This window comes from Macaca nemestrina, chromosome 12 (genome assembly GCF_043159975.1).
Source record: "Macaca nemestrina isolate mMacNem1 chromosome 12, mMacNem.hap1, whole genome shotgun sequence".
Lineage (NCBI taxonomy): Eukaryota > Metazoa > Chordata > Mammalia > Primates > Cercopithecidae > Macaca > Macaca nemestrina.
Genome location: NC_092136.1, coordinates 31,310,955 through 31,328,598, shown reverse-complemented (window position 1 = coordinate 31,328,598; position 17,644 = coordinate 31,310,955). Strand labels below are relative to the sequence as shown.

Below are 17,644 nucleotides of genomic sequence, written 5' to 3'. Positions count from 1 at the left end.
GTGGGAATGGGAGTCAGCCCTGTAGAGAGGATGAGGAGGATGAGGACAGCTGGCCATTGGATTCATCAGCAGCAGTGAGCTGCATTGAAGCAGCGGCAGTGGAGTGGAGGCTTTGGCCTGGCCAGAGGGAAGAGGAGGTGAAGAACTAGAAGGGGAACAGGCGACTCTTTCAGGAAGCGAAAGGGAGCAGAGAAACAAGGTCGCTGGAGGGAAATGGAAGCTAAAGGGGGATTGTCAGATGGGAGATTCTAGAGAATGTTTGTTTGCTGCTGGGTTCGATTCTGCAAGTAGTGGTATAGGTGAGGGGGGCTGACTGCCAGAGTGCAGGCCTTGAGGAAGTGGTGGGTGGGACTCGAGACTCAGGAAGGAAGGTGACCACCTACTTCATCCTTCGGACCCAGGGAAGGCAGAGAGCATGGGAATGGAAGGCGTCAGTTGGCTGGCTGATTTGGGGTTGGGAGGATGATGACGTTCTCTTCTGAGTGCTTCTGTCTTCCCAGATGAGGGGAGTCCATCGGCTGAGAGGGAAGTGTTGGAGGTTTAGGGCAAAGCCAGTATCCGAGGCTAGTGTCCAGTGTCCGTCCGAGGATTTAAAGTGGGACTGGTGAGGACCGCTGGGTGTTGGGCTGCTTCCGTGCAGGCAGGGAGCCGCAGAGATGGGTTGGTTCTCTGTCGGTGCGTTTGGTGGAGGCTGGGGATGTAAATTCGGCCATCAGCTGCAAGGAGAACGCAGGCTAGTGAGCTGCCGTGTGGTCTGTGGTGTGTCCATGTGGTCTTGTACTGTGCGCTGTTCATTTGTGACTTGATAGTGGTGTTTTTATGGTATGGGCTTTGTTGTTATGTAGTAGAAAATGTAAAAACAGCCGGGCGCGGTGGCTCAAGCCTGTAATCCCAGCACTTTGGGAGGCCGAGGCGGGCGGATCACGAGGTCAGGAGATCGAGACCATCCTGGCTAACACGGTGAAACCCCGTCTCTACTAAAAATACAGAAAGAAATTAGCCAGGCGTGGTGGCGGGCGCCTGTAGTCCCAGCTACTCTGGAGGCTGAGGCAGGAGAATGGTGTGAACCCGGGAGGCGGAGCTTGCAGTGAGCCGATATCGCGCCACTGCACTCCAGCCTGGGCGACAGAGCAAGACTCTGTCTCAAAAAAAAAAAAAAAAAAACAAAAAGTCGCAATTTTAGCACCTAAAGAAGCCTGCACTTGCAGACTGGCTGCCAGCACTGAGATATAGGTTTTGTCCCTGGAGTTCCTGCTGTGAGGCACCAAACCCATGTAGACTGGATTGTGTGGAGCTTAAGCCCTAATGACTGAGTTCAGCATCCACCTGAGAGGAACAGGTATTTCCCTCCCGCAGGTCCCGAGCAAGAGGCAGGCCTGGAAGAGTGAGCACCTCTGCCCTGTGTCTGTGACTCTTTTGAGGAGATTGCAGGACAGTGATCTTTACAGCCCTTGCATGTGAACTGAGGTGATATGAGGAAGGTGAAGGCGAGGGCTGTGTTTGAGAAGGGTGCCTCTCCCAGCCCAGGTAGAAGGAGAGGCCTGCGGAAGCACCAAGCCTTTCTTCTCTGAGTGTTTACCCTTCATCAATGATGGGTTGTTCAAAAAACGGGGTTCTTGGTGCCAGTTGAACCTCTATGTTGTCCAGAATGACCTGACCGGAGAGCACTCGTGCATCATGCTGAAGACACTCACTGATGAGGACGAGGCTGACCAGGGAGGCTGGCTTGCAGCCTTCTGGAAAGGTGACTGAGGAGTGGGGGTTCTGGGGAGACAATGAGGTGATCGGGGGCTGCCGGGGATGCCTCCAGACCTCTAACTCTGCGTGATGGCACCCCACAGATTTCCGACGACGGTTCCTAGCCTTGCTGTCCTACCAGTTCAGCACCTTCTCTCCTTCCCTGGCTCTGAACATCATTCAGAACAGGAACATGGGGAAGCCAGCCCAGCCGGGTGAGCCGGGCCGGGACAGGGAGGAGGGTTGGGAGTGGCTTGGCTGTGTCGGAGGTGGGTGTGGTGTCCTAGGAAGGGTGTGGGCTGGAAATTGAGGGCCTGGTTCTAGCCTGCAGTCACTTGCTGGCCACCACCCACTTGCCAGGCCTCTGCTCTGTCCCAGGCTGTGTTGTCTTTCATTTTCATGGTAAGACTCTGGCTGTGCAATTTGACGTCAGAGGTGTCCATTTAGTTCATGTAGCTGGTTTGTTATGGAGGCCGATTTACATCTGTGCTCTAGGGGAGTGAGGTTTACTTTCCTCATTCATGAAATTGTAATAAGAACATGCTGCTAGCCTTCTGTAGCCAACAGCACACAGAAGTGCTTTGTGCATACAGATTCTATTTGAATATTTAAAAAACAAAAAATGTGTAAGAGATTAGTTTTATTGCATATTTTATACATAAGTATGTAGGTATAACATGCATATATATGTGTATATGTGTGTGTATATACTTTTTTGCCACTTATATTTTGATGGAGAAATCTGTATATCTTGAGCTGGGCAGAGGTTACACACATTCTGTGACACCGAATGAAGTGACAAAGCAGGGAAAGAGTGTAGTTGTGTTCCCCTAACCCTAGGCCACAGGGAGCTTTTCCTTGGTCCATGTGTTGAGTATGGGAACTGAGCAAGGGTCCTGTGGCAGCCGTCCCCTCCCTGCACATGGCCCGGAGCCGCCCCTTCTATGGCAGGAGCAGGTTTGGTGCCCCTCTGGGCCAGGGCTGTGTGGTATGGCTGTCAGGCCCTGTTAGATGCTTCTGTGTGTTAGGGTGCCGCCTGGGGGCTGTGTGCTATCTCTTGAGGGTGCCAGATGACCTAACCTGTCTGGCCCTGTGTCCTGTGGTCAGCCCTGAGCCGGGAGGAGCTGGAAGCACTCTTCCTCCCCTATGACCTGAAGCGGCTGGAGATGTATTCACGGAACATGGTGGACTATCACCTCATCATGGACATGATCCCGGCCATCTCCCGCATCTATTTCCTGAACCAGCTGGGGGACCTGGCCCTGTCCGCGGCTCAGTCGGTAGGCTACCTGCTGCTTGCGTGGAGGAGGAGAAGCGAGGATTGTGGAGCTGTTTGTTTGCTGGGTGTTGGGTTGGGCCCTTGGACATAATTGTGTGCCTTTAGTTCCTCATAGATCTGATAGGTGGGTAGTGGTCGCCTCATTCTACAGGTCAGGAAACCTGGGCTCTGAAGTCGAGTAACGTGCCCAGCCATACGAAGTGAGAGAGCTGCAGCTTCCACCCCGCTACGTTGCCTTGACACTTAACTCCACCTTAGCAGAGGTTCAGGAACATCCCAAACTTTTATTGTAGTTGTGAAGCAGGTATTTGTCAGGATAAAAGTTATTTTGGGGATTTAAGGAAGACAGCATTTCTTGGTGGTCTCAGTAACAGGATGAGAGAGAAGATGCCAATATACACAGTGCTAGTCTGCCTTTGTACCAATAGCTTTGGGCAAGAGAGTACCCTAGTTCTTGGCGCCATTTTAATGGGCAAGGGCCTGTCCTAGAGGCCCACCCAGCAGATTTTCCATCCTTTAGGCTCTTCTCTTGGGGATTGGCCTGCAGCATAAGTCTGTGGACCAGCTGGAAAAGGAGATTGAGCTGCCCTCAGGCCAGTTGATGGGACTTTTCAACCGGATCATCCGCAAAGTTGTGAAGGTAACCTTGACCCGAGGGCAGGGGCTTGATCTCTCTCACATAGTGCGGTGAACCCACTCCCTGCTCCCGAGATGAACACATGTTAGCATTTAGCTGTGTTTGCTGCATCTCGTCACACACACAAATCCGGGACTTCAGCTCTGAAAAATCTGTGAAGTTGTGTGTGTCCTCTCCCAGAGGCATCCCTGTTAGGAATTCGGTACATATCCAGTCTGTGTTCTTCAACTCTTCTTGCGAATATCCATATTCCTAAACTGTAGAGTGTTGCTTTATGTCTTCAAAATGCACACCTTTCTATAAGACACCAAGCGTCTGGGTCACGGGTGACTGGGCGCCTGCTGTTCCTTCATCTTCTGCTTCTCTGTGGTCGTCTTTTGTAGCTGTTTAATGAAGTTCAGGAAAAGGCCATTGAGGAGCAGATGGTGGCAGTGAAGGATGTGGTCATGGAGCCCACAATGAAGACCCTCAGTGATGACCTGGTATGTCCCTACTCAAGGCCTCAGGAGTCCTGGCTTTTCCATCAGTTGCCTTAGGCTGTGAATGCAGACTGTCTTCCCTTCCCCTTTAGAAAGAGTCCTCTGCACTCATTGAGCTAAGTGCTATTCCATAGGTTTAACTGGGCAAATGGACCCAGCATTGTCTGAGCACACACAGGCCTAGAGTTGTGCCTGCCATTGGTTGTGTGTATGTTATGAATGCAGGATTCCAGCATCTGTTGTAAATGTTTTGTCTTTTTTGGTGACTTCTTAAATACATATTTTATATACAGAGCTACCTTAAAATAATCAGAGCTGCCTACAAGGTTTTTGCAGGTGGACGGAAGAGAAGGAAATGTTTTCTCATCATTGTGCTATTCCACCCCAGCTTCCCCTTTTCCTGTGTTTGGTTCAGTCCTTGACTCTGACTTAGTCTCTGTATGGGTCCTTAACCACAGGATGAAGCAGCAAAGGAATTTCAGGAGAAACACAAGAAAGAAGTGGGGAAGCTGAAGAGCATGGACCTATCTGAGTAAGGCTTGTGGGAAGCAGAGACTTTGCCTTGGCTTCTGGGGCCCTAAGAATCTGCCTACACGTTTCTTCTAATCATATCCCAGGTTCCCTGGGAAGTGTCTTTCATGGGATCAATGTTAGGAGTGCTAACAGTTCTACTTGACCTTCTAATTGCCTGTTTGTATAATTTTGGAAGAGTTGGGTTCCCGAGACCAGTGCGGCCACTTTGACTTTCAAATTGCGTTCTCCGATCCCCAAGGCTCCAGGTCACACCTCGGGTCCTTCCAGGAGTGGGGGTGCCGATTGGATGAGCATGCACTTTAATGGTTACTTTACTCTATTTGGCTTTTACACGTGACTTTGTTTGAAGAAAGGATTCTACTGCTAAAACCAACCAAACAAGCAAAACCCTTGCTCTGAAACCGTCTGGGGATCCTAGTCCCTTCTGAGCTTCAGCTGTAGTGGTGCTGCCTCTCCCTCCACCGCCTGGATTGATGTGAACAATAACTCCAGAATTCGTGGCCTCTGAGCCTCTGCGACCTGTAGTCCTGTTTCTGGGTCATCAGTGATGGTGGCTGCTGGGTGTGTGAGATGGAGGTGGCCAGGAGTCCTTGGTCAGAGAATCGAGCTGTAGTTTCTGCCCTCAGCTTTATAATATCAAAACCTTGATTTGCCAGGACTGCTAAATCTAAAAGAGAAGGGAAGGAGGGAAGAGACACAGTTCAAGGGCTTGTGGACAAACGCTTGGAGGTGGGAGTGAGTGAGAAGATTGTGGAGACGACAGGAAGCTGCTTTGGGGGGTGTTAATGAGAGTCATGTGGGAGAAGCCAGGCAGGCGCCTTCTGTGCAGGACTGTCCTCACTGACCCCCGCCAGCAGACCTGGTGACCCTCGCTCCTGTGGAGCTTCTATCCATAGAGCTAAGCGCCACATCTCTTGGCCCTCCTGCATGCTCGTCCTTCTGCTGTTCAAATGCTGACACTGCTCAGCCTGGCTTTCATGACAGGAAAGGTCTGATAAGAATGTTGTCACTGTTGTATTTTCTCTTAAGCAGTCCCGTCTTCTTTCAAGCAGGCTTTGATAGTGCCCTTCTGTTTTTTTAAGATACGTAATCCGTGGGGACGATGAAGAGTGGAATGAAGTTTTGAACAAAGCTGGGCCGAACGCCTCGATCATCAGCCTGAAAAGGTGAGGGCCCAAGGTCTGAACTGCATCTGGTGGAAGAGGCATTCTGGCCTCTCTGCTTCTCTTTAACTTTGACTAGAAAATAGGAGGTTGGAGCAAAAGCTTTGACAGAAAAGTCATGGTTCTTCCCTTTGAGAGTCCCTTGGCCATTACCCTTGCAGTGCATCTCCCACAGACCAGGAGGGCCATCTCTTAGGCATGGATCTCTTCACTGTTTGTATTCGTCAGCCTTGCCAGGGCGCTGGGCCTATCAGAGAGAAGGGCTTGAGGGAACAGTCCAGAAGCTGCCACTGGCTGAGTCTTGCCTGTGGGCTTTCATCATTCAGCCCTCAGGATGACAGCATGAGGGGGCTGTTTTATTACTGTCATTGCTTTCAGATGAAGTAACCAAGGCTCTACGGGGTTAAGTAAATTCCCAAGAAGCACACAGCTAGTGAGAGCTGGAGCTAGAATCAAGTCCAAGTTTCTCTACTGCAAGGCCATAGGTTTAACTGTTACATTGTCCTTCCTTTGAGCCAGCAGTTCTCAAGGTTTTGGGTCTTTGAGTTCCTTTATCTCTTAAAAACAATTAAGGCCCCCAGAGGACTTTTGTTGGTTATATCTATTGTAATTTCCCATATTAGAAATGAAAAACTGGGCCGGGCGCGGTGGCTCAAGCCTGTAATCCCAGCACTTTGGGAGGCCGAGATGGGCGGATCACGAGGTCAGGAGATCGAGACCATCCTGGCTAACACAGTGAAACCCCATCTCTACTAAAAAATACAAAAAACTAGCCGGGCGAGGTGGCGGGCGCCTGTAGTCCCAGCTACTCGGGAGACTGAGGCAGGAGAATGGCGTGAACCCGGGAGGCGGAGCTTGCAGTGAGCTGAGATCCGGCCACTGCACTCCAGCCTGGGCGACAGAGCGAGACTCCGTCTCAAAAAAAAAAAAAAAAAAAGAAATGAAAAACTGGTCAGGTACGGTGGCTGATGCCTGTGATCTCAGCACTTTGGGAGACCGAGGCAGGAGGATCGCTTGAGCCCAGGAGTTCAAGACCAACCTGTGCAACATAGTGGCCCTGTTTCCCCAAAAAAATCTTAAAAAGAAAATAAATGAAAAACTGAGAAATTTAAAAAATATTCATTTGTTCACAGTAATAATGGATTCAGTTGTTTGGAAAAACACTCTCATAAAAATTGTGGTGAAGAGTGGCATTGTTTTACATATACGTTTTTGCAAATCTCTTCAATATCTGGCTTAATAGAAGGCAGCTGGATACTCATGTCTGTGTCTTCACTGACACCCTTGTGCTGTCATATCTTATACTCTCTGGAAAACTGAATATTTGTGAGAGAATGAAAATGAAAAAAGGCAAATAACTATTTTCATACTAATAGAAGTACATTTTGACCTTGTGGACACCTGAAAGGGTCTTAGGGACCCCAGCAGTCCTTAGACCACTCTTTGAAAATCTTCACTCCAAGCTTCTTATCTGCAGAGTGGTGCATTTGTAAATAACTTAGGCTGGAACCTTCATCAGTTTTCCCTGGGAATACAATGAGGCCTTCCCTGCCCAGAGCCTCTGGAATTGAGGCTTTCACAGCTGATTTGGGGGTTGATGGGGAGGGTGAGATTTTGGCAGTCCCCTAGTTACTGGTTTCCTTAAAAGCTTATATTTTGGAAACATTTGGAAAGAGGAAACCTTGTGTCTCTGGGAACTATAGATCCCAGAAATCAGATACTATCTTCCAGAGTCTCCATTAGTCACTGTGGCATCTTGAAGGATCCAGCATCGATGCTGGCCTCATTTCCCAGATGCTCTGTGGTGCAGTACAGAAGCCCACTGTCGGTGTGACCTGTCTCTGGTTTGTACAGTATGGGAAATGTAGCACAGGGCCCATGATGGCTTTGGCCTTGAGCACGGTGGCTTTCACTGGAAAAAAAGGCTGGAGAGCGTGCTTGCTGTGGAGACAGCCTCAGCTCCTCACTCTGCAGAACTTGGCCTTTCCTGCCATTTGTTTGGCCATTGCTGGTAGTGAGAAGCCTCTTGAGTCCAACCAGCCAGTGCTGTGTGGTTGTTGATGTGCTTGATGGCTCTGAGTAAATGTGAAAGCTTGAACTTTGTGAGCTAAAAATGCTGGTAGCTATCATTAAATACTCTGAGGCATTTCTTTTTTTCCTTTGAGAGGTACTTCATTCATACAACCTTAATGGTATCTGGACTGAACTCTTCTCTGTCTCCTTGTAGGGAAGTATTTGTTCCCAGAGCAAAATTAAACCTATGTTTCTTAATGGCAGGTGGCCGTTTGCTGAGTGATTCCTGTGCCAGTATATCAATGAAGAATCCAGGAACTGGTCACAGGGTGTCACCTGTTGTTTTCGATTTCTTCTTCTCATATAAGATAAATAAAATAATAGTAGCACATCATGGCTACTATTATGGCAGGGTTTTCCTTGGAGTCTCATGCCTTGTATTAAGGACTGTCTTCAGGGTCATTGGGATGAATATGTCTGGTTTCCAGAGTCGCTGCAGTGGTGGTGAGAGTGGTGAGTGGTGAGTGGAGAGTGGTGGTGGGGAATCCTTGTGGTGCCTTAGATCTGTCTTGGGAGAGGGGAGCACAGCGTACCGAGCTCTGAGGAGAACCTGGATTTCAGGTGTTAAGATCAAGATTTGTTCTTCCACAGACTAAGAGCTGGGTCAGGGCAGGAACTGGTCTGTGTGGTGTGTCCCCAGCCCCAGCACAATGCCTGCCCCCTAATAGGTTTGCAGAGAACATTTATGTCCAATCGGGTGTCCTTACATCAAGTTTCAAACGGTGGAAACCCTTTTTCACAAAGCAAAGCAAGCTTAAAACCAAGCAGTCTCAGATGTTCAGATCTGTACATATTTCATTCTTTCTATTTTTGATTTTTCTCTAGTGACAAGAAAAGGAAGTTGGAAGCCAAACAAGAACCCAAACAGAGCAAGAAGTTGAAGAAGAATAGAGATACAAAGAACAAAAAAGATATGAAACTGAAGTGGAAGAAATAGTGAAGAGAAACTTTGGCATCAGTGTTTGATCATGGGAAGATACTCTCACTTCCTGAACCCTCTCTGGCTGGACTGTTATAAGCAACAAGAGTCCCCGGCACACCTGCAAACTGGCTGCGGATTCAGCCTCCAGGCCTGTGTCAGTCTGTGAGCTCAACCTGGCTGAAGGCAGAGTCACTCCCAAATGGGTCTCCTTAGAACTTGATGGCTGGGCACTGCCACCTAGAATTGCTAGGAGTCTCTCTCTCCCCAACCAGTCCAGGGCCCTCCTTTCCTATAAGTTCATATTTTGCTTTGGGCCAGCTTTTTAGGCTCATACCCGCACACGTGGAAGCCATGTTGCCTCTCGTCCTCCTGAGGCCCTTAAGTACATCGCTTTCTGGTGGTGCCCAGGGGGCTGCTGCTGGGCCGCTGGGTCTCTCTTTGTGGCCTTGTGCCTGGAGCAGGAGGACCTCCAGTCCGTCCCGGCATCCCTGGCAGCACGCAGTTAGGTGCACCGGGGTTTGCTGATGCTGTCTTGTGCTGTTCCACTCTTGGCTCCAGCAGAGCCACTGTCCCAGAAACACCTGAGCCTGTAGTTTGTGTAGGATGCCACATCTGCGTCCTCAAGACCTGTTATCTCATCCATTTGGGAAAAGATGTTGGGAAAGGCCATTTTGCTCGCAGGGGTGAGGGGAGGGATAGAGAATCTATTTTTAATAAATAATATTCTAGAAAGACCAGCTGCCTGTGAGCGTTCTGAAATCCACACACGTGGAAGTTTCTTCTGGTCGGTCTTGGCTGCCTGGTGGAATTTGGAAGGCGTTGGTATCAAGGCCGGAGGTGAGCAGTGTATCTAGGGCTTCCCAGCCCAGAGGTCTGCGGGAGAAGTGGCAGGTGGTTGTGGTCACCTCGAGGGGCTTGGTGTGGTGGCTGGAAGCCAGCTAGAACTGCCTCATTTCCTTCCCAGCTCCTTCCAGGTCACTTGGTCCCTTCTATTTGTTGAGAACAGAGATTACAGAGCTTTACACATACTTCGGTATGTTTGTTTAATGGTATCCAGGCTAATGAATCTGCAGCCTGATGTGTTGTCTAGGTTCAGAGAAGGACAGGGAAGGAAACGGTAACTTCTCAGCCTAAGGGTATTTCATATGCAGCTCCCGGGACTTGTTCCCAGAGGGAGAAGAGCAGGTTCTGTGTGTGACCCTAGCACTGCTGAGCCTTGTCACCGAGGCTGTCGGGACGTGAGCTAGGGACCTTTCATTTCTTGGAACTGAAGTTTCCTGGCCACAGACCTCTGTTAGGTCTGTAGGAAATTTTGCTGGCGGTGGGGAGAGGGCATGAAAATAATTTTTATTTATTTTCTCAGGTGGGTGCCTAAGCCTGCCTTTCAAAGAGGGTTTTCTTAGAGCGTGACCAAAAGCAGAGTCACATTCTCAAATGGTCAGAGCTGGATGGGACTGTGCAAGTTGTCCAGGCATATCATCCTACAGGTAAGGAAGCTTTTGTTTAGTGTCTCTACCCCCAAAGTCTCCCCAGCTGGCTCTGCTTTGGGTGCAAGGTGAGAGGGCTCTGGAGGCAGACTGCTCTGCCCTGACCCTCACCGTGGCCTTGGGCAGGTTACTTGATCCTACCTGCCCTTCAGGTCCACTTCTGCAAAGTGTGAGCGGTAGGAATAGCACCCCTGTCATGGGGTTGTGGTGAGGAGTGGGTGAGGTAGAATGGAAAGCATTTAGAACAGTGCCTGGCACAGAGCAAGGGCCTGCTCAATCTCTCTGGGTTCTGGGCACTCATCAGATCTAACTAGAGGAGCTGTTCAAGTTCAGTTACATGCCAGCTCTGAGAATACTCAATAAGGACTGGCTGTGGTGGTGTTTTAAAAACAGACAGGGTCTTGTTCTGTTGCCCAAGCTGGAGTGCGGTGGCTCAGTCATAGCTCATTGCAGCCTTGAACTCGGGCTGAAGGCATTCTCCCACCTCAGCCTTCCAAGCTGAGGGAAGGTGCTCACCACCACACCTGCCTAATTTTTGAAATTATCTAGAGATGGAGTCTCAATATGTTGCCCAGGTTGGTCTGGAACTCTGGCCTCAAGTGATCTGCCAGGGCCTCCCAGAGTATTGGGATTAGAGGCATGAGCCACCACACTTGGCCAGGACTGGCCATGTTCCAAAACCACAACCTAAGCTAGAAAAGGCATCTCACTTGGGCAGCAGAGAGCATGCATTTTGCAGTCAGACTTGTCTGGCTGAGTGTAATATCTCTGTATCCTTGGACAAGGCCTCTTTATTTGCAAAGTGTGTGTTCCTAAACACACGCCTGGGTCTTTGCATTTTGTGGTCATGATCTTGGGTTCTCCTTCAAACCTGAAAAGGCATGCTCCCCCACACTTCACCATCTGGCCCCCAGACAGAGTGACATCTGTAAAGCTTGGCTGTCTTAGGAAATGTCACTTGCGAAATGAATTCAGATAGGCCAGCCATGAATGCTGTCACCAGAAGGGGAAGAGGCTGAAGAAGCCTGAACAAAGAATGTCACTGAATGGTCGCCCCCCATGCCCCCTCGCCAGGCGGAGCTGATGCCGGCCTGCTTCAGTGCTTCCACTGCTCATCTGGCCCGGCAGTCCCAGAGGACTCCAGAGTGACCAGGAGACGGGACACAAAGGGGGCCGCTGAGGCTGGGAGGTGGGGGAGGGGCAGAAATAAGTGACCGTCACCTTGGAAAAATGTAGACTCATTATCTGAGGCCCACCCGCAGCCATTCTGCAGGCCTAGAGGAGGGGGTGGGGTTGGAAGCCTCTTGGGCTTGAATAGACAATTTCAGGGGATTGTCCCTGAAGGGGCATGCCCTTGATTCTACAAACAATTGGTTCGAGTTAAACCTCATCTGGATCCTGCAAACGGGACATGAAAGGCAGCCTGAAAGGGAGATGCTGGGGCTTCCTGCTTGGGCTGGTTCTGTTGAGGAAAAAGCTCTAGCCACCTCGCATCTGGCATGGGGACTGATGTGGAAAAGGATAACTGGCCTTCCAGGCGGAGAGCAGAAAGGAAAGGAAAGCTTCAGGAGAAGATTTGAAAGCAGGAAAGAAACCAGACAGCCTCAAAAAAGACAATCTCAGTGTTATCCCTGTCGGTGCAGGAGCAGACTGGTACCCGCCACCTCTGGAGAGGCGCTTTCTTTGGAGACGGCTAAGGCGCCAGCTTATGATTGCCTGTGGACCTGCTGAAGCGGAGTGAAATCCCTGTGGATGCAACCCATGCGCTCAGCACCTGGGTACTCAAGGGCTCCAGTGAGAAGGTAACTCCCCCGAGCCCGCCTGTGGCTGCTCATAGCAGGCGGAGTAGGCAGGCAGTGAGCAGTGGCCCCGAATTAGGAGGTCCAGCTGCCCAGGTAAGTGATCATTTCCGTTTGGGTCCTAGCCCCTTGGAAGCATGTCTGATTTTTTTTTTTTGGTAATTATTTTAATTTTTAATGTTTATTCAAAAATGTATTCCTGCTACCCACAGGCTCCAAGGGACCCGCTCCCTCTCTCCCACCTCCACTTTCTCTCAACCCCCCACTCACCCTCTCAGGAGAGGAAAGGGCTGATCCCTCGTCTGGAGCCAGAATGCAACTAGATCTTGCTTTCTAGACTGGGTACTGACCGAGGCATGTCCTGCAGGGATGGGGCAACTTGTGGGGACGCTGGACACAGACCTGTGAAGGGTAGCCACTTTGTATGACAAGTGCTGGGGAGAGGCGGCCTGCTCTACCACCTTCTTGGCCACAGCATAGAAAGATGGTGTGGGGGCCGGGCGCGGTGGCTCAAGCCTGTAATCCCAGCACTTTGGGAGGCCGAGACGGGTGGATCATGAGGTCAGGAGATCGAGACCATCCTGGCTAGCGTGGTGAAACCCCGCCTCTACTAAAAAAAATACAAAAAACTAGCCGGGCGTGGTGGCAGGCGCCTGTAGTCCCAGCTACTCGGGAGGCTGAGGCGGGAGAATGGCGTAAACCCGGGAGGCGGAGCTTGCAGTGAGCTGAGATCTGGCCACTGCACTCCAGCCTGGGCGACAGAGCGAGACTCTGTCTCAAAAAAAAAAAAAAAAAAAGAAAGATGGTGTGGGGGAGTGCGCCCCCTCCCAGTGGCCCCCAGAGGGCACCATGGGTCTGTGCGACCCCAGGGCCCCAGGCTGGGCCTCGAGCTTCCTGCGCAGCCCCTGCTGGAATTGGGCCTTCCCAGGGACTGGGATCTTTATGTCATTCCCCTAACTCCTGAGTCATGGCCAGTCACTGGCCCACAGCCACTTTGCTTCAGGTTCCCAGTGACCTTAGGAATTTCTATACCTGCCTCTGCAGGCAGGCGACTTTTTTTTGAGAGAGTCTTGCTTTGTTGTCCAGGCTGAGGTGCAGGAGTGATCATAGCTCACTGCAGCCTTGAACTCCTGGGCTCTGTGATCCTCCCACCTCAGCCTCCTGAGCAGCTGGGAATACAGATGTGCACCACTATGCCCAGCTAATTGGCAGGGAATGTTTTAAAAACTTGTATTTGTGCCTGAACTTTGCACCTAAAACTACAGCCATGGCCCCAGAACACTGTTGGGTCTGAGTCCGCGCCTCACCATCTCCCTCCATTACCTCTGCTAGTGGCCTTGTGGTGGCACAGCCAGCTTAGCACTCACCCAGGGACAGGTCCCTCAAATCAGGCCAGGTCGGGCCTGGGTGAAGGAGGCCCTACCGCCACTTTGCTGGGCTCTGCCATTTGGGGATGTGCCAGGGTTTGCAAACACCTCTGAAGACATCCCCCAAAATAGCTCCCACATAAAGGGCTGTGGAGGGGGTGGGAGTGGAGATAAGGAAAGCCTGGTGGTGTCATATTCCTCAGTCATTTGGTGCCTGTCCAGCTCAGTGGCACATACGTGCTTAAATATGAGCGAGGGCCGGTGAGGCATGGAGAGAGGCGAGTGCTGGGTGGCCACAGCAATGGCTTTGGTAGGGTCTTGGCTCTGAGAGGCAGGAGACCTGAGTAAGAGAGTCAGCTCTGGGATCTCTCCCTGGTCCTAAGGGCTCCTCCCCAGTTCTGAACTCTGAGTAACCCTCTTCCAGAGCAGTGAGGCCAAGGTCATTGTTAATGAGTATTTATTGTTAATAAAACCATAATACATTTACAGTAGGTGACATTATTGTACAGTTAAAGTATCATACAATATTACAGCAATAAAATAATGCCTATTTCTTTGTACATCCAGCCAAGCAGCTAGTCAAAATATTTTCCAGGATTGCAAGCCCTTGGGGGCTGTTCAGGGTGACCTGAGTGACACCTCCTGAATTGCCCAGGGCTTTTGGTGAATAAATAGTTTCTAAGGTGCCTCCAGACAGGCCGTGCCTGATGCTGCCCCAGTGTCTGGTCCATAAATACGACAGGTGTCAGGGGAGCCTGAAGCCTGCAGAATTCGAGGGCAAGGCCGGGAGGGGACACAACAGAAAGGCCTCTTCTCTTGGCCCTTATTTTCCATCAATGACCCGTCCTTTATCTCCAAGAGCCACAGTTCCCAGTGGGAAGTGTTTGCCCAGCTCTCAATCCTCCGTTAAAGGAGCGAAGAGACTTGACCAGGGGGCTCTGCTTCCTGGCCCCACAAAGGCAACCTAGTTTAGGCCTGAGGTTCCAGAATCCACTCATTTACTTTGGCCCCTAAAACCACAGCAAAACAAGAGCTGAGGCCATTCCTACACAGTACCCCATCCCCTACCCCTCCATGCCAGACTTAGCGCAGAAACCATCAGCTGAGGAAATGCCCTCTGCTGCTAACTGAGCAAGCCGATAGTCCTGATGGGAGGTACTCTGGAAGCCCAGGCACCAAAGACAATGGGGGGACTCTGGGTGGCAGCAGTCATGGTGACGGGGGGGTCAGGCCACTGGATGCCCACATCAAGCCTGTCAAACCTTTGAGGAAAAAGTTCAGGGATTTGGGCAGCCTTTGCTATGTGACATTTAGGAAGAAAAATACCAGCTTTTGAATTACTATAGACGATCGGGGGCCTAGGCAGTATGCATTCTATACATTCATAAGGATTCCCGCACCCCCAAGAGCCCCAGTTGGGATGGTCTGAATTTACTGAGGCCCTAGGAGGGCCTGGGCAGAGGTGGATCAGGACCAGCTGCTGACCTGCAGGAGGGGAGAGCGACACGCAGGGGAGTGCATGGCTGCCCTTGAGGGGCAGACTGGGATGGGGAGGAGGGCCACCAGTTGGCTACATCTCTCCTTTGCCTATCAAACAGCTCTAGAGCAGAGGAGATGAGGGTGTGCTGTCTGGTGACAGGTGGGGCATCTGGGGAAGGAGGAGGAAACAGCCCCGTGACCCTGGCTCCAAGAGGGCCTACAACCATAGCCTGACCTGGTGGGCCCTGGCATCTCCACAGGCCCTGGCGCTGGCAGCCTCCGCCCCCCGCCTCACACCCGGGAGGTGATGTAGACAGAGTGCACGCGCTCCGCCAGGGTGTTCTGCAGGTCCTGCAGCGGATCCAGGCCCTGCACTTTGCTGCTGCGGCCGTAGATGAGCTGCCGGAAGGCGTCCTGCTCCAGCAGGGCCTTCATGTGCTTGAGAAAGAAGCCCTCACAGAACAGGGCCAGTTCTGGGGCATTGTGGATCTGTAGGGCAGAGAGAGGAGGGGTGAAGCTCATGTCCTTAGTACAGCCCCACTCACCCTCACCCCCAAATACTGCCTACCCATGGCCACGGCCCTGCTTAAGCCCCACCCTGGCCAGGGGAGGCGTTCCCTGTCCCTGCATCCTGAGGCCACCTCTGCTATATCTGAACTGTTCCAGGCCCCGTCATTTTCCTGCCTGTGTCATACTGTCATGCTGCCCTGTTAAGTGGCAGTCATCCCTGTTGGATTGGAAGTTCCCTTCCTAAGGGCAAGAACAGGGACTGTCCACCACTGGGTGTCCAGGGCTCAGCACCAGGCCTGGCATGTGAGTGTGCACATGGTAAATGCTGGATAAGGATGTCACTCAACAAATATCAAGGGGCCGCTCTGGGTTTTCAGTTCAGAGGTCAAGGTCTCTGCAGTGCTGCAGATGTCCTATTTTGGGGGAGACAGAATCTGAGGAACCAAAGACAAGGTAACTGCAGACGGTGCTAGAGACTGTGAAGGAGGTAAAGCCAACGTGACCGGATGGTGTGTGAGAGGCCAGGGGAGGCCTGGGGACACCAGCTGATGAAGATGAAGGGCGGGAAAGAGCTTTACAGGAAAAGGGAAGCGTCACAAAAGCCCTGGGGTCTGGGCATGCTGAGAAGGAAGCATGGTGGAGTGAAGGGAGATGTGGGCAGGACCTTGGGGGCCTTGGAAGGCATGATAAGGGCTGGCTATTATTTAGCCTGCAGCAGGTGGAAAACCTTTGGTGGGATTAAGTATGGGAGTAACACAGTCTTTGTACTTTCTTGGGGGGCGGGGGGAGTGTGTTGAGACAAAGTCTCACTCTGTCGCCCAGGCTGGAGTGCAGTGGCATGATCACAGCTCACTACAGTCTCAACCTACTGGGCTCAAGTGGTCCTCCTGCCTCAGCCTCCTGAGCAACTGGGACCACAGGTACACGCCAGGACACTCAGCTAGTTTGTAGAGGCAGGGTCTTGCCATGTTTCACAGGCTGGTCTAAACTCCTGGTCCTCCTGGCTCATCCTCCCGAAGTACTGGGATTACAGGTGTGAGCCACTGTGCCTGGCCATGGTTTTTGAACTTTTAAAAGAACCTTGTGGATTGCAAGGCTAAGGCCAGAAAGTAGGGAGGCTGGGCCAATGCCATTGTCCAAGAGAATGATGGTGGTGGCTTAGGGCAAGGAGGGCAGTAGAGATGAAGGGAAGTGGAGAAACTGCTGGTGTGTTTCAGAGGTACATGGCTTGCATTTGGGGTGGGATTTTACAAATCAAATATGATTCCTAAGTTTTGAGTCTGAGCAACTGAGCAGTGACCATGTCGCTTGTTGAGATGGGGCAGCTGGGGAGGCACAGGTAGGGGAGAAAAGTAAATACCTATGGCTTTGATTTGACTCAGAGGCTCAGCAACTTACCCAGGTGGCAGAGCTGGAATGTGAACCAGGATGCACCTGGCTCAGAAGCTCCCCTCCCAAGCTACCATGTGGCCGGTGGGCAGCAGTGCCCCCAGGCTACAGAGAGTTGCCTACCCTCCCTCAGCCTCTACTCTGCCCTCAAGCAGCCTGGCCACCCGCATCTCCTAGCTCATCCCCAGTGTGGCCACACGGCCGAGGCCCCCGTGGAGCAGAGCATGTGGTGGGAGGTGGCCAGCAGGCATCCTTGGCCCTCACCTTGGCATATTTGTAGGTGTTCACGGCGCTCTCCACGCTGAGGGTCTGGGAGCATAGGATCTCGCAGTGCCTCTGCAGGGCATCCAGCTGGAACAGGCTGGCAGCTGACAGCAGCTGGTAGGGAGGCAGAGCAGGTCTTGGGGACCCATGGCCAGACCAGTAGCCCAGACAGCATGGAACAGAAAGCTCCTGAGTGCCATGTGCCCTGCTGCCTCCGCCCTCAGGCCCCACTACCTTCCGATCCGCCTGGACCTAACCATCCCCGCTGGGGCACGCACTGAGGCTGGGCTCAGCGGTGTGCACAGTTCCTGTTTCTGGGAATCACTCTTCCAGTGAGATGGAGAGGAAGAGGCACCTTACCTCTGTGAAGGGGGTAAATGGGAGACCGAGCAGCCGGGGACCCTGGCGCAGGCCCCCTCCTCCTCTCCCGAGTCTCACCTCCAGGATGTCAGCGGTGGGGATCTCCATGGATTCTGTTCCTCCGTAGTACAGATACTGCATCATCATCTGTGGTGGGAAGAGGCC

At 51.7% G+C, this 17,644-nt stretch overlaps 2 protein-coding genes across 8 annotated transcripts in view; one reads left to right on the top strand and one right to left on the bottom strand.

Moving 5' to 3' along the window:
• LOC105471542 (N-acetyltransferase 10) overlaps window positions 1-17,644 on the top strand; it is a 64,359-nt gene that overhangs the window by 32,964 nt on the left and 13,751 nt on the right. For 3 of the 7 annotated variants that reach the window (XR_011610697.1, XR_011610696.1, XR_011610693.1), the window contains exons 22-30: window positions 1,648-1,744; window positions 1,842-1,952; window positions 2,845-3,017; window positions 3,537-3,656; window positions 4,037-4,135; window positions 4,591-4,664; window positions 5,749-5,832; window positions 8,728-10,311; window positions 11,955-12,113. Coding sequence is in view for 1 of the 7 variants with exons in the window: in XM_011724054.3 (XP_011722356.2) it covers window positions 1,648-1,744; window positions 1,842-1,952; window positions 2,845-3,017; window positions 3,537-3,656; window positions 4,037-4,135; window positions 4,591-4,664; window positions 5,749-5,832; window positions 8,728-8,839 (870 nt within the window). In the remaining 6 variants the exon portion in view is untranslated. Of the gene's footprint in view, window positions 1-1,647; window positions 1,745-1,841; window positions 1,953-2,844; window positions 3,018-3,536; window positions 3,657-4,036; window positions 4,136-4,590; window positions 4,665-5,748; window positions 5,833-8,727; window positions 17,630-17,644 lie in introns of those variants that run through there. The other 4 variants (XR_011610698.1, XR_011610695.1, XR_011610694.1 and 1 more) reach the window with 3 other exon arrangements.
• Window positions 13,918-17,644, bottom strand: part of LOC105471544 (ankyrin repeat and BTB domain containing 2) — a 211,884-nt gene continuing 208,157 nt past the window's right edge. Inside the window, exons 15-17 of the mRNA XM_011724059.2 lie at window positions 17,558-17,626; window positions 17,120-17,233; window positions 13,918-15,445 (exon numbers count right to left, since the gene is read on the bottom strand). Of these exons, the coding sequence (XP_011722361.1) occupies window positions 15,248-15,445; window positions 17,120-17,233; window positions 17,558-17,626 (381 nt within the window). The 3' untranslated portion in view covers window positions 13,918-15,247. The remainder of the gene's footprint in view (window positions 15,446-17,119; window positions 17,234-17,557; window positions 17,627-17,644) is intronic.